Source organism: Cetorhinus maximus, chromosome 6, assembly GCF_964194155.1.
Source record: "Cetorhinus maximus chromosome 6, sCetMax3.hap1.1, whole genome shotgun sequence".
NCBI lineage: Eukaryota > Metazoa > Chordata > Chondrichthyes > Lamniformes > Cetorhinidae > Cetorhinus > Cetorhinus maximus.
The window spans coordinates 1719359-1740749 of NC_135884.1; the positions used below are offsets into that span (position 1 = coordinate 1719359).

The following is a 21391-nucleotide window of genomic DNA, read 5'->3' on the forward strand; positions in this document are numbered from 1 at the left end:
ACAGAGATGAGAAGAAATGTTTTCTCTGAGGGTTGTGATTCTTTGGAACTCTCTTCCTGAAAAGGCAGTGGAAGCAGAGTCTCTGAATGTTTCCAAGATAGAGCTGGATAGATTCCTGATTAACAAGGGGCTGAGGTATTATCGAGGGTGTGGGGGAGGTGGCCTACTCCTGCTCCTAACCGTCTGTTTCTATGTTCGTATGCACTCCCCAGGGTTCACACTTTCCCCAGGGCCAACACTCTCCCCAAGGTCCACATTCTCCCCTGCACCCACATTCTCCCCTGCACCCACATTCTCCCCTGCACCCACATTCTCCCCTGCACCCACATTCTCCCCTGCACCCACATTCTCCCCTGTGCCCATAGTCTCCCCGGGCCCACAGTCTCCCCGGGCCCACAGTCTCCCAGGGCCCATACTCTTCCCAGGGTGCACACTCTACAGGGCCCACTCTCCCCAGTGCCCATATTCACCCCAGCGCCCACACTCTCCTCAGTGCCCACACTCCCCAGGGCTCATTACCAGATGCCATAGCTTTTTAAAAAGCTGTTTTTGTTGTAGAAACTGTCAGCCAATGTCACAGGCACTGGACATACAACCGAGTCACTCATTGAACCTTGTATTCTAGTCCCTGACTAACCATCCACCGCCTGTTCATTTGTTCCCCTGTCATTGTAAATAAGTTGACCAATATAATCTGTAGCTTCATGTCCCACTTGTGACTGAAGGTCTGAGGGCCAGTGTTGATGGACACAGCACCAGTATTTTGCTGCTATCTTCCAGGCTGGGATAACAGTGATTGGCCAGGACAGGAAAACAATGGCCCAGATCCTCAGAGACCGGACAAACCTCGAAAGATGCACTGACTCCATGGGAATTGCCCGAGAAGTTTGACTTGCGCTGGACAACTCCCTGCTCCCTGTGATCTGAAAAAGTCTCCAGCTGTGAGCTGGAGTTGGAGATTTCAGACGGTTCCCACTTACTGACCTGGTTAGTTACCTGGGAAACGTTAGACAGAAAAGTCCTACTCTAACTCCTGGATAACTATACAACCGACCCCCCCAATCACTCACACTGACTCCTCCCAACCCAAACTGACTAGCCATTGACCCAACCTGGCTAGACCCCAACACTTGACCACCCCAAACCCACCAACCAACTCTCCCCAATCCCCCAACTCCCCCAAAGCCCATGATCCCCCCCGACCCAAACTGACTTGCCCTGACTGACCTGCCACACCTGCTAACCTACCCACTTACTACCCTACCCACCTGTCCACACACCCTGCCACCCTACCGGGTCACCCACCTTATCCCCTCATATATTCAGCCCCTTATACCCTACCCCCTTACCCACTTACTCTCCGCACCTTACCACCTCACACTTACCTTCTCTCCGTCGTATTCAAAGAAGATTTAGGACACTTCAACTCTTTATTTACAGAATATGGCAGCTAGTGCCCTAAAAAGGGATGAATGCTAACACTCAATTTCAAACCAACTGTGCCCATCAAACACTCCCAGGACAGGTACAGCACGGGGTTAGGTACAGAGTAAAGCTCCCTCTACACTGTCCCCATCAAATAATCCCAGGACAGGTACAGCACGGGGTTAGATACAGAGTAAAGCTCCCTCTACACCGTCCCCATCAAACACTCCCAGGGCAGGTACAGCACGGGGTTAGATACAGAGTAAAGCTCCCTCTACACCGTCCCCATCAAACACTCCCAGGGCAGGTACAGCACGGGGTTAGATACAGAGTAAAGCTCCCTCTACACTGTCCCCATCAAACACTCCCAGGACAGGTACAGAACGGGGTTAGATTCAGACTTGTGAACACTTGTATCTGAACAGAATCGGCCCCTCCAAGCATTGAAGCATTGATGTGGAAATGCTGCATGAAAGGAAATTACACCTGATCCCTCACAGAAACCAGAGAGTCATAGAATAAAACTACACAGACTGAGGCCATTCAGCTCATCATGCCTGTGCTGGCTTTTTGAGAGAGCTATCTGATTAGTCTCACTCCCCGAGCCTGCCCTTTCCCCATAACCCTGCAAATTCATCATCTTCATGGTGTTATCCAACTCCCTTTTGGAATACTATGCCATGACTAAAATCGCTTAAGATCAGAGATGCTCAGTAACTTTGCTTTTAGCCCAGAAACAGCACAGAAACAGTCCCTTTGGCCCAACGGGTGCAGTCTGCTCCCCTCTCATCTCACCCTATCACCATCTCCTTCTATTCCTTTCTCTCTCATGTGTTTCTCCAGCTTCCCCTTAAATGCATCCAAACTATTCACCTCAACCACTCCCTGTGGGCGTGAGTTCCGCATTCCCCCCACTCTCTGGGTAAAGGAATTTCTCCAGAATTCCCCATTGGATTTCACGATGTCTATCCCATATCGATAGGCTCCAGTTTTACACTTTCCCATGAGTACAAACTGTCTCTCAGTGTCTATCCTGTCAAACCTTAATCAGCTTAGAGACTCTTTTCAACCCTCACTCAGACTTCTCTTTCCAAGATCGGTGTTGATCAGTCCAATAACAGGTGACTGGTAATAATAATCCAGATTCCCTTTATTAATCAAATATTCTTTAAAGAGAAGTTAGATAAAATAAGTATTGAGCTGTTAATAACCTACCCTTCCAGTTGAATTCCTGGTTCTGGTATCAGATCCTTGGAGCATCCTTGACCATTGGGATGGGAACAGTCAGGATGTTGGATGTTGCTAACTCAGTTCCGTTTTGCCATGATGTAAGGAGAGGAAATTCACAGGAATCCTGGAAACGCCCCCCCACCCAAATATCCTTAAACTGGGGATGGGGAGGGGCATATGGAAGAGCCCCCACCCCAGCCTGCACTCACCCACTATCCCCTCCCCTCCCCCAGACCCATTTGGACTGGAATTCAAAGGTCAGATTGAAATAGGGCAGAATCCCTGCAGATCGAGGACCCCTTGCTGAACACCCACTCTGTGCTGGGCATATCTTATAGCGATGCCCTCCTCCCTGCCAGGAATTTCAGGGCCAGTGTGTATGGGGTTGTCTCCGTATCCCTATTAGCTCCATTGGTCCACGCAGGGTATTACTTACATTTGCCCCTCCCATTGCCCCCTCGTTTCCTACTGTTTAGATTTACCCCCAGTTGCCCCACAATGTGGTCTTACTTACGTCTGTCACCATGCACAGATCGATGACAAAACAGACCAGGCAGCAAACAGCAACCACCACCTCTCTCCGCAGACCCCCAGACACATACGTTGGAAACAGGTCCATGATCCCGGTGATGAAACCCTCCACTCCCACAAACTGTAAACAAGGAAAACAAATGAACCAACGTCTGAATGAATCACGGGATCTTACAATATAGAGGAAGGCTGTTCAGCCCATCGCGCCTGTGCCAGCTCTTTGAGAGAGCTATTCGCTTAGTTCCACTCCCCGTAGCCCTGCAAGTTTCTCACAAAATGACTGGGCAGCAAGTAAGATCTTAGAACTGTGGAGTCGCTTGTTCAAGTTCAGGACAGTCTGAAGACTGCGGGCAGACTGAGGCCTGTTAAAACTAACGGTGCTTTGTCTAGTGTGTGCTGACCGCAGACAATGGGGGCAACCTTCCTGCTGCTGCCGAGGTGGTTTTGGTGGTGGTACTGTGAGGAAGGTAAGATGGAAGGGCCAGTAGGCCAATGAGTTTCCGGATCTTTCCAGAGGCGTGTGGAAGAGGTCAGTGCCGCACGGCCAACGTGAATAAGTGACGGTCGAATTGTGGACTGATTGGGGACGTTGCTGGGATCTTCCCCGTGGTGGACGGGCCAAAGGGCCAGGCCCTGAAGGTGCCTCGAGGCAATTGGCCACCGGCTGGCCTGGGGGGACCTATGAGGCATCCAGTACTCACCCCTCCCCTCTCTCCCCACCAGAACTGCAGGGATCAGCAGGGAACAGCTGCAGCCATTGGCCCTCCACCTTTCACTGTGATGGCACCTGGCAGCTGCTGGCACAGTTCTCATTGTAACAAAGTTGAAACACCTTCAAAGGGTTCCTCAGGACAGAGCTGCCCTCGCGGCTCTCCTCCTCCAGCAGCAGTGACCACCCCCCATCACCCCTCACCCCTAACCGGCCGGTTAGACGGCTGCTTCTGGAAGGATCTCACCGGTGGGAACGCTGCCAAGTGAGTTACCAACGTGGAAATGTATCTTTAAGGTGTTTAAGATTCAGCCCAATGAAACCGGTTGAGAAAGGACTGAGGGATCGAGGCTACCAGATCTTCCAAACATTGTTTGAACGGAGGCAATGTGTTACATAACTCAGATCGCGAATGTGGCACCAGGAAAAAGGCTCACATTTTTATATCGCCTCTCACGACATATTCACAATGAAGCTCTTTTGAAATGTATTTAAATGCTGTAACATGGGAAACATGGAAAACAATTCTCACACAGCAAGATCCCACAATGAGCAATAGGATAATGACAAGAGGAGCTGGATTAATATCTGTTGTGGGGGGGGGGCTTGGCGAGATATGAACAGGCAGCGGAGAAAGCCCCTGGCTCTGGGATAACATTCCTGACTCTGAATCAGACCGCTCAGGGGTGAAGCCCACTCTGCATTGACATCCTTGTAAAGGTCTGAAATCCCACCACGGACAGTTGAATTTCAGGATTCAAATTCAGAATTTGACTTCAATTTTAGAAAATCTGGGAATGAAGAGTTTTGTCGGTAGAAATGACCATGAGGCTGTCAGGATTGTCATCAAAACCCAACTGGCTCACTTGCCCAGTCCTTACCCAGTGTGGGCTTGTTTGGAACTCCAGTCCCATCACCAACATGGTTGACTCTTAACTGCCCCCGAAGTGGTCAAGTGAGTTACAGACCTGCATTCAAATTGTTACCAGTGGTTAAGGAGGCTGGCTCACACAGGGCAGTTAGGGATGGGCAGTAAATACCAGCCTTGCCAGTGGTGTCCACAGTGCTGAGAATGAATTAAGAAAACCTTTTTGTGGTAAAGCCAGCCACGTACCTGACTGTCCAAGCCAAGGACCAGGAGCATGAAGAAAAACAGGGCAGCCCAGAGTGGGGCAATTGGCATGAGGGTCACTGCCTTTGGGTAGGCGATAAATGCCAGACCAGGTCCTGCAGGAGTAAAATAAGAGTCCTTGTCAGTAAGGTCGCTTTATTGAACTTCCCGCCTTCCGCACAGTTGCTCCCAAACCATTTATCTAAAATGATGAAAATCTGAGAAACTGGCTTTGTTTTGAATTGGTAAGTGGCTGCTTGGGGAGCCTACTGAATGTATTAAGGGTGAGAGTGTCACAAGGGGGTAAGTGGCAGAACCTGGGTCAGCAAGTTCCCCAAAATATAATGTGACACACTCAGAGGGTCTGGAACCAGGAGGCCTGCAGTAAGCAAGCAGGCAAAGACCCAACCCTGACTGATCTACAAACACAGAAATTAAACTCAGAACTTCAGTTGTTGGAAGCACATACCAGGAAAATAAAACCGCAGATTGACACAGAGTGAATGAGGGGACAGGGGGTTGATGGGGAGGTGGCGGGGTCGGGTGTGCTGGGAGGACAGTCCAGAGGACTATCTGTGGAGGTTAGAAATGGAGCGATGAAAGGCTGGGAGAAAGAGACAACAGAGAAATGGAGCTTAGTTCATGTAATTTGCAACTGGGGGTTCAGAGGCTTTAGTCACAGGAACATTTATATTAGAGACTGTTGGGGAGGGGTATACATGGAGGGGGGTTATCAGGAGGGAGCATGTGGGGAGGGGGTTATGGGAGGCGGTTATGGGGAGAGGGTTACAGGGAGGGGATTATGGGGAGAGGGTTATGTGGTTTGGGTGGAGATTATGGGGAAGGGCTATGGTGAGGGGTTAGGGGAGGGGTTATGGGAGCGGGTTATGTGGAGTGGGTTATGTGGAGGGGATTATGCGGAGGGGTTACAGGGAGTGAGTTACTGATGGAGGTTTACAGGGAGGGGGTTTTTGGGGAGGGGATTGTGGGGAAGGGGCTATTGGGAAGAGGGTTATGGGAGGGTTTTATGGGGTGGGGATTATGTGGAGGGGGTTACGGGGAGGGGATTAGGTGGAGGGGGTTACACAGTTGGAGAGGGGGTTAAGGGAGGGGATTTAAGGGGACAGTGTGAAGGGGAGGATGGCCAAAGTCACGACCCCGTAAGGGATCTGATGGAGAAGGAGGAAGGCAATCTTTAACAGAGGAACTGTACAGGTGAACCAGGCCAGAGTGTTGTAGCTTCACAATCCCTTCAGATGTAAATGCGTTGGAAGCAGTTCAGAGAAGGTTTACCAGACTAATACCAGGAATGGACGGATTGTCTTGGACACTGGAGTTTAGAAGAGTAAGAGGCGACTTGATTGAAACCTTTAAGATCCTGAGGGGACTTGACAAGGTGGATGTGGAGAGGATGTTTCCTCTTGTGGGAGAATCTAGAACTAGGGGTCAATGTTTAAAAATAAGGGGTCACTCATTTAAGACAGAGATGAGGTGAAATGTTTTCTCTCAGAGGGTCGAGAGTCTTTGGATCTCTCTTCCTCAAAAGGTGGTAGAAGCAGAGTCTTTGGATATTTTTAAGGCAGAGGTGGATAGATTCTTGATTAACAAGGGGATGAAAGGCTATCGGGGGTAGGTGGGAATGTGGGGTTGAGGTTATATTGAGATCAGCCATGATCTTATTGAATGGCAGAGCAGGCTCGAGGGGCCGAGTGGCCTCCTCCTGCTCCTAATTCATATCTTTGTATGTTCTTATGCAGCTCCCCACATTGAGTTTACAGCACAGAAACAGGCTATTCAGCTCAAAGGGCCATTCCTCTTCATCTCACCCTATCCCCATATCCTTCTATCCTTTTCTCCCTCAGGTGTTTATCCAGCTTCTCCAGTTGGGTGTCACGGTGATGGCCGGTCCTGTCTTTCTGGATGCTTCAGTTAAAACCAACCAAATGTTCCTTGCCAATTCCTAGCGCTCTTTATTTTGTGAGGAGCAATATTTCTTGTTGAATTCTCACCAGATTCTGCCACCTTTGAGATATCCATTCCTTGTTCAGAAGCCATAAACCCGAGCACAGAAAACACAACAAAGCCTGAGAAAAAGCTGGTGGTGCTGTTAATCAGTGCCAAGAGGTAAGCATCTCTGTAAACAAAGCACGAAGAGACAGGCCAAGTTATAGCATTTCACCCATAGCCCACCATGTGAAAGCACAAATCAAGCTCCAAACTCAAAACTCTTGTAAATACTTAGCCCAGAGAAGCACAGAAATCCCCTCCCTCCCTGTCAGTACATAACCTCTTAAATTGGCTCCTCCAAACCTGATTACAACCCAAGACAAAAAAAAAATCAGAAGTGAAGATGTTACCGGTTCAGGTCTGGTGGAAGAACAGTCTCTGGAGACACTCAGGAAAACATACTCTTTGGATGCAAAGGCACGAGGCAGTCAAGGACACAGGAAGGATTGGATACATATAAGAGCAAGTTATTAACACACACATCATTGGATATTGGCAAAGAGACCTGTCAACTGCCAATACCAAAAGCAGTGACAAATAGAGACAGAAATTCTTTGGCAAAATGAATTCCCTTTTGTGCAATTGGCTTAAATAGAACTGGTTACAAATCAGGCGCTGATACGCTCAAGGGATACTGAAGCGAGGTGATATATACACACTGTCAAGGGGACAGCTGAACTAGCAGTGAAGAGTGAGAAAAATAGAATTTCACCTTTACAGGGAAGGATATCACTGGAGGAGAAACAATCAGACAGGTGTCATTCATACAGCCGGGCTGTTATTGGGGGGAAAACCCCGACTCCTTACCAATACATACCTGTCTACAGGTAACTCTCTGACAGCACCTACCTGCCCACAGGTAACTCCCTACAAACACATATCTGGCTACAAGTAATTCCCTACTGGCAGATACCTGTCTACCGGTAACTCCCTACCAAAACATACCTGTCTACATGTAACTCCCTACCGGCACATACCTGTTGACAGGTAACTCCCTACCGGCACATACCTGTCTACAGGTAATTCGCTACCGGTACATACAAGTCAACAGGTTACTCCCTACCGACACATACCTGTCAATAGGTAACTCCTTACTGACACATACATGTCTACAGGTAGCTCCCTACCAACACATACCTGTACACACATAACTCCCTATCGGCACATACCTGTCTAGAAGTGACTCCCTACTGGCACATACTTGTCTACATGTAACTCCCTACCAACATATACCTGCCCACAGGTAACACCTACGGACACATACTTTCTAAAGGTAACTCGCTACCAATACATACCTGTATACACATAACTCCCTACCAACACATAACTGTATACAGGTAACTCCCTATTGACACATACCTGACCATAAGTCCAAAAGATCATGACGTAGGAGCAGAAGTAGGCCATTCGGCCCATCGAGTCTGCTCCACCATTCAATGAGATCAAGGCTGATCTGATAATCCTCAACTCCACTTTCCTGCCTTTTCCCCATAACCCTTGATTCCCTTACTGAATAAAAATCTATCTCATCCTTGAATATACTTAACAACCCAGCCTCTACAGCCCTCTGAGGTAAAGAATTCCATAGGTTGACTATCCTCTGAGAGAAGAAATTCCTCCTCATCCCTGTTTTAAATGGGTGACCCCTTACTCTTAGGTTATGCCCTCTGGTCCTAGACTTTCCCACAAGGGGAAACAGCCTCTCAGCATCTACCCTGTTAAGCCTCCTAAGAATCTTATATGTTTCAATATGGTCACCCCTCATTCTTCTAAATTCCAATGAGTACAGGCCCAACCTACTCAACCTCTCCTCATAAGAAAATTCCTCCATACCCTCTACAAGTAACTTCCTACCGGCATCTACATGTAAACAGGTAACTCCCTATGGGCACACACCTGTCTATAAGTAATTCCCTACCAGCCCATTCTTGTCCATAGGTAACTCCCTACCAGCACACCCGTCTACGGGTAACTCCCTACAAGCACATATCTGCCTACAGGTAACTCCCTACTGGCACATACCTGTTTACAGGTAACTCACGGCACATAGCTGTCTACAGGTAACTCCCTACAGGCACATACTTGTCTATAGGTAACGCCCTACTGGCACATAACCGTCTACAGGTAACTGCATTCCAGCACATGCTTGTCTACAGGTAACTCTCTACCGGCACATACCTGTTTACAGGTAACTCCCTACCAGCATGTACCTGTCTATAGGTAACTCCTTACTGACACCTACCCGCCTACAGGTCACTCCCTAGGGACGCATAACCGGCTACAGGTAACTCCCTACTAGCACATAACTGCCTACAGGTAACTCCATTCCGGCACATATCTGTCTACAAGTTTCTCCTTACCAGCACAGACCTGTCTACAGGTAACTCCCTACCAGCACATACCTGTCTACAGGTAACTCCCTACCAGCACATACCTGTCTACAGGTAACTCCCTCATTTCTGATTCTGATTGGACAATCAGTGTCCACTAAGAGGGATGAACAGAAGAAAGTTTATATTGAAAAGACAGGTCACCTTCTTACTGTTGATATCACTTTAATACTTCAACATATGCAGCTGATCCCAGTCAATAAACACTGACCTCCACCATAAACTCCAAAGATAAGCAATTACAGCAGTTATAAACCTCCTCAGAGTTGTGTTGTCATAAAGATTATTATTATATGTAGAGATCCTTGCCAACACAAACTTAAACAATATAAATCATCAAATGTAAGTAGTAGAGAGTGACTGCTGCTCTCCAATGAGCTCAGGAGTTCTCACAGAGCCGGGTTTGAGTTGCTGTCTGTGTGCTAGGATAAGCTAGCCGTTCTTTCATTTATAGGCGCCATTAACTCCAGAAGTAAACCTGACCTTCATGCACATTGGATTTGGTACTTGAGGTGTTGATTTAATGTTTTGTGTCCCAAAACCAAGTCTCAGCCCTCCAATGGTGAGGTGATTGAACAAGACAGAAAAATTGCACAACACAATTCATGATAGCATTGAGATTGAGTGAGTGAAACACTGGTTTAGTGACGCAGATTGCAAGCCTTTTAAAGGTGCAGTTTTGTCCCAATAGACTCATTGAGCAAGTCTGTGCCAGGACATTTGCCGACTATCTCCAATGTCATGCAATGAATGTTCCGGAAGGATTCAAGCATATTAGTGCCAGGGTAGAGTAAATTCCACAATGCTGATTGAAATTTCAAAAGTCTACAAACTTTTCCAAAGATCGTGCTGCAGTTCTGAAGAGTTTGAATCAAGCTGCGATAGTGTGGTCGGACCCATTGGGCTGGGGGGGTGGGTTGGGTTTGTGCTAGGCATCCCTAGTTACCCTGAGAAGGTTGTGGGTCACCTCCCTGACCCGCTGGCAATGTTTAGTGTAACTGGGTGGGTTGCCATGTCACAGTAGAGGGCAGTTAAAAGCTAACCATGTTACAGTGGGACTGGAATCACACCAGCCCATACGGGGACAGTGGATTTCCTCTCTTAAAGGACAGTAATGAATGTGATGGGTTTTTATGACAATCCAATAGCTTCTTGGTCAGTTTTGTTTCAGAGCTTTTTTGAAAGCTGACACATATTCTCAATCATACAGGGCAGAAAGATCGAGGTGAGCAGGAAGAATGCTACAGTCAGCCTCAGGGTGTCTTAGACTGCTCCTGATCAGTTGCTAGTGACCCACCCCACCCCCCACTTCCTCGCGCCACCTTTGTGAACTCCAACCTGTGACCAAACTGAACTCAGCTTCAACAGCCGTTCCTCCAGGCAGTTCATACCTGTGGAATCATCCAGAATCTTGCCTCTCAAACATTCGGGTGAAGTACCAGATTGTGGCTGTGGAGGGACATAAACCAAAGGGGAAATGTTGGGTAATAAAGATTACAATGTGGTGCCCAATTACTGAAGCAGCAACAGAAATGATCATGGTGCCTATAGAACTTGGGTAATTTCAATCAAAACACGATAGAGTTACTGGATAAAGTGATTAGGTGAAGAAAAATGGCTGGCAATAATTGGTTAATAAGACATTCAGCATTCATGCATGTTAAAGAAGGGACAGAGGGGGGAATACCCAGAACTGTTACTGTGTGTTGCCAAGACTAAAGCTTTGCTTCACTGACAGTCTCTTGCCCAGCTTCAGTTAGATGGAAAAGCCTCTTAGGAACTAGGCAGCGTTGTAGTTAGAACCAATGAAATCAACTGGATGGAACCAATACAGCTCAGTATTTCCATTGATGGTCCAAAAGGATGGGAAAGAAATCACTCTTCAATTTGGACTCACACTGGGCTCTAGGTTCAAAATGGACCAGAGTTCTCTGGGAAAAGTGTACCGAATCTTCATGGCCGCACATGAACAATAATTACTCGCTATACATCATAGAATTGGCCCAGAAATTAACTAAGGCCTAAGAGAGGTAGGGAGAAGTTGAAGTTGGGTTAGGATGTGAAAACACAACTCAGAGATGAAGGTGAAACTTCTCCTTGAGTTTGCACTGCTGGGAAGTGGATGGGTAGGATGAGGAAGTGGGTGGGTAGGATGAGGTGGATGGGCGGGATGAGGAAGTGGGTGGACGGGATGAGGAAGTGGTTGAGCGGGATGAGGAAGTGGGTGGGTGGGATGAGGAAGTGGATGGGCGGGATGAGGAAGTGGATGGGCGGGATGAGGAAGTGGGTGGGCGGGATGAGGAAGTGGATGGGTGGGATGAGGATGTGGATGGGCAGGATGAGGAAGTGGATGGGCAGGATGAGGATGTGGATGGGCAGGATGAGGAAGTGGGTGGGTAGGATGAGGAAGTGGGTGGGTAGGATGAGGAAGTGGATGGGTAGGATGAGGAAGTGGATGGGCAGGATGAGGAAGTGGGTGGGCAGGATGAGGAAGTGGATGGGCAGGATGAGGAAGTGGATGGGTAGGATGAGGAAGTGGGTGGGTAGGATGAGGAAGTGGGTGGGTAGGATGAGGAAGTGGATGGGCAGGATGAGGATGTGGATGGGCAGGATGAGGAAGTGGATGGGCAGGATGAGGATGTGGATGGGCAGGATGAGGAAGTGGGTGGGTAGGATGAGGAAGTGGATGGGTAGGATGAGGATGTGGATGGGCAGGATGAGGAAGTGGGTGGGTAGGATGAGGAAGTGGATGGGCAGGATGAGGAAATGGATGGGCAGGATGAGGAAGTGGATGGGCGGGATGAGGAAGTGGATGGGCAGGATGAGGAAGTGGATGGGCAGGATGAAGAAATGGGTGGGTAGGATGAGGAAATGGATGGGCAGGATGAGGAAGTGAGTGTGGAAACCACATCTTCCTCTATCACCTAATCATTTTACCTGTAGGTGAAAATCAAGCTCCTGGAAACCCAGGGTTTTGTATGTACACTAGATCTTAACTAGAAACAGGCTAGTAAAATATAGCAGATACGTAGGTTGGTAAAGTAGAGCATTAGACTTGTGAACACATATAAGAGAGGCTTTATATCTTATTATTAAACCATGGCTATCCCTTCAATCCCTGCACCTGGCAGAAGAGAGCCAGGAAGATACAAAGGACAAGTTGGCATCTATTGTTGCTTAGCACTTATAGAACTGCAGTGTGGCCTCCTGTTCAGAGTAACTGCCAACCTCAATGGTGTGAAGGTGCAGACCCCAACAGGAAAGCATGACACATCAAGAACTCTCCTGAAGAAAACTATAATTACAGATGAGATTAATCAGACTGGAAGTGAGGCAGAAATCAAGCTGACTATATCAGCAAAGATGTACCTGGGGACTGTGCATCACTTAATCACCAGGGATCTTCCAGGAGGCAGTAGCAGGACCACAGAAAGGACGCACAATTTAAATGAAGTATGGCTGCCCCTAGCACCAGAGCATGGCATGTACCAAGTGAGGGAGTACCTGTGAGGGAGTACCTGTGAGGGAGTACCTGTTTAATTGATTGCGTGGGGTTCGGTAAATCATCAGAAATCTCCAAATGTCATAGGTGGGAGTAGGAGGATGGTAGGAGCAGATTCAATAGTAACTTTCAAAAGGTAATTGGAGAAATTCTTGGAAAGGAAAAATTACAGGCCTTGGGGGAAAGAGCAGGGGGAGTGGGACTAATTGGGTAGATCTTTCAGAGAGCTGGCAGAGGGCTGATGGGCCAAATGGCCTCCTTCTGTGCTGTAAGATTGTAAGGTTAATTACAAACACATTTTATCAGATGCTTGTTACTCATTCTACAAATATAAAGCAATTAGTACTGTACCAGTGTGCTGAGGTGTGTGGTGGATGAACATAACCCTCCCAGGTCTAGGCTGGCCCAGGTTGGCCCACACATGGGGAGATGACCCACTCTACGGCCGATGAGTTCCGCTGTAACCCAGGTGACAGGGTTAGTCACAATGCCAGTTTTAAATCACTGTTGGGAGACCTGGGATTAAATCCAATGGCAGGATAAAGGAATGTAGACCAGCTTCCTCTCTGTGGTCACTATTAATGGTCAATGTTGTTCATGCCAGACATGGTCAGATGAGTCCCAGCAATTTTTAGTAGTATTCATCTGGCTTAAGGTTGTGTAGAATAATGAGCACTCCCTGGTATATCAATAAACTAGTACCAGCTCCATGTGTGACAGTGACTGGCAGCTACAAGGATGATACCTGGCCCTCCTATACTCATGAGTAAAGGATCAGTACCCATGCGTGCTTTAGTTTTTACTTTGTCCTCTCTTTCCTGGCCAACTCTCCCCTCCTAAGGACATTGACCACCCCTTTGATAGGGGTCCACTCCACAGGGGCTGATCACCCTCCGATATCTCAACCGCCAAAGTGGTTATTACCAACCTGTGGGAGATGGAATTGTCCCTTTGATGCCCCAATTGCTGCCTTGGGCCTGGGATCCACTGAAGCTCCGCAAAACACCGTAGCAACCTAGCTGGCCCAGCGGGTGGGAGCGAGAGGCACTGACGAGCGATGGAAGAAGGGCGAATGGTTCGAAAGGCTGTGTCCTCTGCTGATCCAAACCATCCTTGGGTTTATTCTCTGCTTTGCCACTTCTCGCATGATCTTCAGCTTCAGCTCGTTGATACCAGCTGGATTCCGCTTGGCTTTCAGTGCGGCCTCCCACAGCAGACGCCTGCCTATCCACATGGTGAATCCCCACACACACCCCTCCAATACTACAGGCCAGGTATCTGTAGCTGTCAATCACTCAGTTATAGCATAGGGTCCCAACCATAAGTGGGTGATGGACACCATTGGTTGGCTGGGGGGGAGAAGGGGGTGGGGGGGGGTTTGCGTGCAGGGTCAGAGGTCACTCCGTGAGTTGCACCCATCACAGATACAAGAATATAGCTGCTGATACCAGGGAGTCTTCATCCCGATCTTCTGCAGCTTCCCTTTTGCTTGCGAAAATACCCAAAATGGTTTTTTGGAGAAAAAAAAAGAAATGATTAAAGTGTATCTCCTGCGTTGCTAGGTTACCTGTAGCAGTTGTTGTGAAAACGATTGTAGCTGCCTAGTGCTGTAAGTGCTCCTAATCCAATCGCATATGAGAAAAAGATCTGGGTTCCTGCATCAATCCAAACCTTCAAGAGAAATCAAGTAAAATAAAACATTCTATAAAGGCAACAGCAGAATGCGTGGAAGTAAATGGGGCGACCAATCCATTGGGTTGAAGGGTTCAGATTAAAGAAACCTAAAGAGTCCAACAACAACAACAACAACAACAACAAAGTACTTATTTCCGACAAACTGGATTAAATTAGAACAAAGAAGTTTTTCTCCTAGTTACTTCCTCAAGAGGCTCTCCACAACTCCACCAGGGGCAAACTGGCTTGTGGCCAAATATAAAAGAGGAAAGTTTTCAGCCCAGTCCAATGATTTACAGAAAATTCTCCAGGAATCAGAGCAGGAGGTGGGGATGAAATACAAACAATAACTAAACTGGGAGGAGGGTAAAAATCCATCTGTTACCTGTGCTTCACCAAGCTTGGACCAATCAGGTTTCAGGTAGTAAATGATGCCATCCAAAGCTCCCGGAAGCGAAACTCCATGAGCCAGGAGAATGATCAGGACAAGATACGGGAACAAAGCAGTGAAATAGACAACCTACAGAGAGAGAAAGAGAGAGAGAGGGCAAGAAAGAGAGAGAGAGAGAGGTGAACAGAAGAGTGGTGTCATTCAACTGGCCTTCGAAAACATAACAAGCTTTTACAACAGGGATTTCACCCAATAAACCTTTCCCATTTGTCACAGATCCCTCAGAGAGACACTATCCCTTTCCCAGTCCCTTCTCAAATTCTCTCATTGTTTCAAACATCTGTTACATCACAATTCAACCTCCTAAGCTCAAGGAGTTTGCAAGCCAGCATTATGCCACCCAACCTCATAGTTTAACCCTTTTAACCATTGGTGACACAGCACACTCTCTCTAAGGAACCACGCACTGTCAGACGGTCAGTACTGAGGGAGTGCTGCACTGTCAGAGGGTCAGTACTGAGGGAGTGCTGCACTGTCAGAGGGTCAGTACTGAGGGAGTGCTGCACTGTCAGAGGGTCAGTACTGAGGGAGTGCTGCACTGTCAGACGGTCAGTACTGAGGGAGTGCTGCACTGTCAGAGGGTCAGTACTGAGGGAGTGCTGCACTGTCAGAGGGTCAGTACTGAGGGAGTGCTGCACTGTCACAGGGTCAGTACTGAGGGAGCGCTGCACTGTCAGAGGGTCAGTTCTGAGGGAGTGCTGCACTGTCAGAGGGTCAGTACTGAGGGAGTGCTGCACTGTCACAGGGTCAGTACTGAGGGAGCGCTGCACTGTCAGAGGGTCAGGTCTGAGGGAGTGCTGCACTGTCACAGGGTCAGTACTGAGGGAGCGCTGCACTGTCAGAGGGTCAGGTCTGAGGGAGTACTGCACTGTCAGAGGGTCTGACAGTGCAGTGCTCCCTCAGTGCCTACTCTTCATTGCTGTAAAACAATTTGGCATGGTCTGAATGGGGATGGGAGCTTAGTCCTATCCAATGGACTAGTTTAATGGGCTTCTACAACTCACATAATGAGGGGAGGAATCACCAGCACCTACTAGATCTGAGCATCTGTTGCACACCAACCCACAACTCTAAGCTGATATTCCCATCTCTACTCGCTGGGGATGTCCAGAGTGGAGTTTGAACCCAGGTATTTCTGACTCCGAAGCTGGAAGCGCTGCCACTGACTCAGTGGTTTGCTTCCAATGCTCCGGTTACCCAGTGTCAATCTCCGATCGTTTGATGTCTCGATGAGTTTACCGAATTCCCTGTTGGAGGCGAATTGCACCCATGTCGTAAGCAATGGAGCAGTTTGATTGGCTGCTCTGTGCCGCGCCAGGCCAGCCCAGGCTTCCTGTTATCCAGAGGGGAAGCAGTGGACCTGATTGCAGCTTCCAATCACCAATCAGAGACTGAGTCCACTTTTATCAAAGACCTTGGGGCCAAAACAATTCAAGAATTGAAGTGTACATGAGGATATTTTGTGGAGCAGGACCGCTCAGTAAGGAACCTGGTGGGAATGCTCCCACCATCAGCCACACATGGTCCTGAGTGAGGGGCCAGTACAGCAGAGTGAGAATCAGGTGGATGCTTCGTGTAGAAGCTTCAGTCCAGGCCCGAGGGGCCCAATGGCCTGTTCTGTGCTGGTCCAGTTTTTCTGGCCTCTGAAAGTAATGAAGCCAATTCTCGAATATTAACCCAACATTAACAACATGTTCATTTGTACAATCCAAATCCTCAGTTTATTATGTCTCCTTCTGTCTTTGAAAAATCCACAAGGAAATTGATGCAAAAAAACTGATCTTGACTTCCCATCATAGCCCCACAAGTTAATTAACAGGATTCTATTGGCCAGCTCATGCAGACAGGAAATTCTCATTATGGTTAAGACTTTCAAACCCTAATTACTCCATGTAGAGTCTCTGTTTGCTCAGTCTGACATGTGCACTGTCTCCATGTATTGATGTATGCCACACATTCCCAAACTCTGAATATTCAGGCATAGATTGACGAGCGCTGAGCCTTAGGGGTCCCTGTGTACCCCCACTGCCCCCACCTGCAGTCCAACCATCTAAGAACTGACAAATGATCAGCACACAGCAGCAGTGAGAACCCACCCCTTAACCGAGGACCCTTTAGCCATTAGAGCAGAGGTTTGCAGGGTTATGTGAAGTAAGGTCAAAGGACAGTTGTCAAACTCCTGTTCCAAAGCCTTACACTTATTTCATTGCTACCCATCAGATCTCGATCTCTCAGTTTGGTGTCATTGGCAATACTTTGTGCAATAGAAGGAGAACCTGAATATTCAACAATAACAACTTGCATTTCTATAGCATCTATAATGTAAGAAAACATCCTAAAGTGCTTCACAGGAACCATTATCAAATAAAATTTGACACTGAGGCATGTAAGGAGACATGAGGGCAGGTGTCTAAAAGCTTGGTCAAAGAAGCAGGTTTTAAAGAGCATTTAATGATTTAGAGAGAGAGTTGTACAGGTTTAGGGAGGGAATTCCAGAACTTAGGGTCCAGAAAACCAAAGACTGGACAACATTAATAAATTTGCAGAATGGTTATTAATTAGCAAGTGAACCCGTGAAACATGTGTCCAAATCGGATTGATTGTGGAACAGAGGGATCTGAGGGATCGGAGGGATCGGAGGGATCTGAGGGATCGGAGGGATCGGAGGGATCTGAGGGATCGGAGGGATCTGAGGGATCAGAGGGATCAGAGGGATCTGAGGGATCGGAGGGATCTGAGGGATCGGAGGGATCGGAGGGATCGGAGGGATCGGAGGGATCTGAGGTGCAGATATAGAAATCACCAGAAGCAGTGATACAGATTACTAAAGCTAGAATGAAAAGTCAAATCAAGCACTGGGGTTTATTTCAAGAGGGATAGAATTGAAAAGCAGGGAAGTTGTAATAGATTTGTATAGATCCTTGGCTAGACCACACTTGGAACTGGATTTTATGGGCCCCTCTGCTGGGCATGTTTCGGTCGGGGGCATGTAAAATAAGAGGGGTAGCAAGCCCACCCTTTAGCTGTTTCCCGCCCATAATACGTTGGGTGGACAGGCACCGAAATCACCCGCCCGCCATTTTAAAATAAATAATTAAGGATTAATGCAGCTCATGAACAAGCCAATTGGCCTGAATAATACGCTGCCCACACCATAATATAGTTGGTGTGGACAGACAGGCGGGTGTGGACAGATCATTTTTAAACCACAGGTGTTTTTGAGAAGTTATAACCATCAGGAAAGATTGAAAAGGGTGGGCTTCTTTTCTCTAGAAAAGAGAAGACTGAGGGGTGACCTGACAGAGGTCTTTAAGACCAGGATGGGTTTTAATGGAGTAGACATGGAAAAGATGTTTCCACTTGTGGGCAAGACCAGAACTAGAGGCCATAAAAACAAAATAGTCACTAATAAATCCAATGGGGAATTCAGGAGAAATATCTTTACCCAGAGAGCGGGGAGAATGTGGAACTCGCTCCCACAGGGAGTGGTTGAGGTGAATAGCATAGAGACATTTAAGGGGAAGCTGGATAAACACATGAGGGAGCGAGGAGTAGAAGAAGATGGGGATGGGAGAGGTTTGTGTGAAGCATAAGCACCAGCACAGCCAAGATGGGCCGAATGGCTTGTTTCTGTGCTGTAAATTCTGTGTAATGTAAAACGCAGGTGTCAATGGTGAGGTGAAGGGAGTTGTGGGTATACATTAGGTAGCAGAGCCACTGTTCCACTCTATGGAATAGTTATTATTCTCACCAACTCTTTAAAGACTTCACACGTGGAACAACAAATACATTGAATCCCAAACACAGGAAATGGTGGCTCAGCCAATCATTAAGATGGTGGCCGTCAGCAATCACTTTACTGCATTGCTTTAGTATAATGAGTGCGATCATTAAAAACAAACTGTGGTGTGGTCATATCAACCCTCCCACGGACTTTAATAGTGTTAGGAAACTAGAAAATGTTAAGACATGAGAAATGGAGTAGTACAAGTACAGACATGCCCTCACCAATTGCATGACCTGGACTGGGAGTCCGTTTAGCAGAGCACATAGAAAATGGGATAAAAAAGGAGATAAAACCACGAATGAATGGATAAAAAATAAAAATTAATGTAGAAAAAAGGGGATTAAAAAAGGGGGTGAGGATGGAGGAGAGAGTTCATGATCTAAAATTGTTGAACTCAATATTCAGTCCGGAAGGCTGTAAAGTGCCGAGTCAGAAGATGAGGTGCTGTTCCTCCAGTTTGCGTTGAGCTTCACTGGAACAATGCAGCAGGCCAAGGACGGACATGTGGGCATGAGAGCAGGATGGGGTGTTGAAATGGCAAGCGACAGGGAGGTCTGGGTAATGATTGCGGACAGACCGAAGGTGTTCTGCAAAGCGGTCACCCAGTCTGCGTTTGGTCTCTCCAATGTAGAGGAAACCGCATTGGGAGCAACGAATGCAGTAGACTAAGTTGAGGGAAGTGCAAGTGAAATGCTGCTTCACTTGAAAGGAGCGTTTGGGCCCTTGAACGGTGAGGAGGGGGGAGGTAAAGGGGCAGGTGTTACACTTTCTGCGATTGCATGGGAAGGTGCCATGGGAAGGGGATGAGGTGTAGGGGGTGATGGAGGAGTGGACCAGGCTGTCCCAGAAGGAACGGTCCCTATGGAATGCTGACGGGAGGGTGGGGTGAAGTGAAGATGTGTTTGGTGGTGGCATCATGCTGGAGTTGGCAGAAATGGGGGAGGATGATCCTTTGAATGCGGAGGCTGGTGGAGTGATAAGTGAGGACAAGGGGGACCCTATCATTGTTCTGGGAGGAAGGGGAAGGTGTGAGGGCAAAAGCTTGGGAGATGGGTTCCTCCTCCAAATGAAAGGTGTGGCTATGGGTACCCGCATGGGCCCCAGTTATGCCTGTCGCTTTATAGGGTATGTGGAACATTCCTTGTTTCAGTCCTACTCCGGCCCCCTCCCACAACTCTTTCTCTGGTACACGGTTTCGGTGCTGCTTCATGCTCTCGTCTGGACCTGGAAAAATTTATCAACTTGGAAGTAATTTGGATTGGTAGGTTGGTAAACAGTGAGGAGGATAGCCGTAAACTGCAGGAGGATATCAATGGACTGGTCAGGTGGGCAGAGTAGTGGCAAATGGAATTCAACCCGGAAAAGTGTGAGGTAATGTACTTGGGGAGGGCTAACAAGGCAAAGGATTACACTATGAATGGTAGGACCCTGGAAAGTACTGAAGATCAGAGGTACCTTGCTGTGCATATCCACAGGTCCCTAAAGGTAGCAGGGCAGGTGGATAAGATGGTTACGAAGGCACATGGGATACTTGCCTTTATTAGCCGAGGCAGAGAATACAAGAACAGGGAGGTTATCCTGGAACTGTATAAAACGCTGGTTAGGCCACAGCTGGAGTACTGCGTGCAGTTCTGGTCACCACATTATAGGAAGGATGTGATTGCACTGGAGAGGGTGCAGAGGAGATTTACCAGGATGCTGCCTGGGCTGGAGGGTCTGAGCTATGAGGAAAGATTGGATAGGCTGGGGCTGGTTTCCATGGAGAAGTGAAGTTTGAGAGGGGACCTGATAGGGGTGTATAAGATTATGGGGGACATAGATAGGGTGGATAGGAAGGCACTTTTTCCATTAGTAGAGGGGCCAATAACCAGGGGGCATTGATTTAGATAAAAGGTAGAAGGCTAAGAGGGGAGTTGAGGAGAAATGTTTTCACCCAGTGGGTGATGGGAGTCTGGAACTCACTGCCTGAGAGGGTGGTTGAGTCAGAAACTCTTATAACATTTAAGAAGGATTTAGATATTCACTTGCGTTGCCATAGCCTCCAGAGCTATGGGCCAAGTGCTGGAAAATGGGATTAGTGTAGTCTGATCTTTATTGACTAGCACAGACATGGTGGGCTGAATGGCCTCCTTCTGTGCTGTAAACGTCTATGAGCCTATGAGTCTAGCCTCGATGGGCTGAATGGTCTACTTATGCTCCTATTTCTTGTGTTCTGAGCAGATTCAGTAATTAACCAGAGACAGGCTGAGAGGACACGGGAATTGAGTGGAGCATCACTAACTACAAAAAGATGGAAAAGGATTTTTTCCAATTCTTTCATGGGATGTGCGTGTCACCGGCAAGGCATTTGTTGCTCATCCCTAACTGCCTTTGAGCTGAGTGACTTGCTGGGCCATTTCAGAGGGTATTTAAGAGTCAACCACATTGCTGTGGGTCTGGAGTCACATGTAGGGCCAGACCGGGTAAGGATGGCAGATTTCCCTCCCCTAAAGGGCATTAGTGACCCAGATGGGTTTTTACAACAATCGATGATAGTTTCGTGGTCACTATTACTGAGACTAGGGGCAGAATTTT

General features: G+C 47.8%; 1 protein-coding gene across 1 annotated transcript in view; it reads right to left on the reverse strand.

Annotated features, from left to right (window-relative positions):
* The window catches only part of LOC144681471 (sodium- and chloride-dependent creatine transporter 1-like), a 152313-nt gene that overhangs the window by 52422 nt on the left and 78500 nt on the right, over nt 1–21391 (reverse strand). The window contains exons 6-10 of the mRNA XM_078543083.1: nt 14965–15099; nt 14473–14576; nt 7016–7140; nt 5010–5122; nt 3170–3307 (exon numbers count right to left, since the gene is read on the reverse strand). Of these exons, the coding sequence (XP_078399209.1) occupies nt 3170–3307; nt 5010–5122; nt 7016–7140; nt 14473–14576; nt 14965–15099 (615 nt within the window). The remainder of the gene's footprint in view (nt 1–3169; nt 3308–5009; nt 5123–7015; nt 7141–14472; nt 14577–14964; nt 15100–21391) is intronic.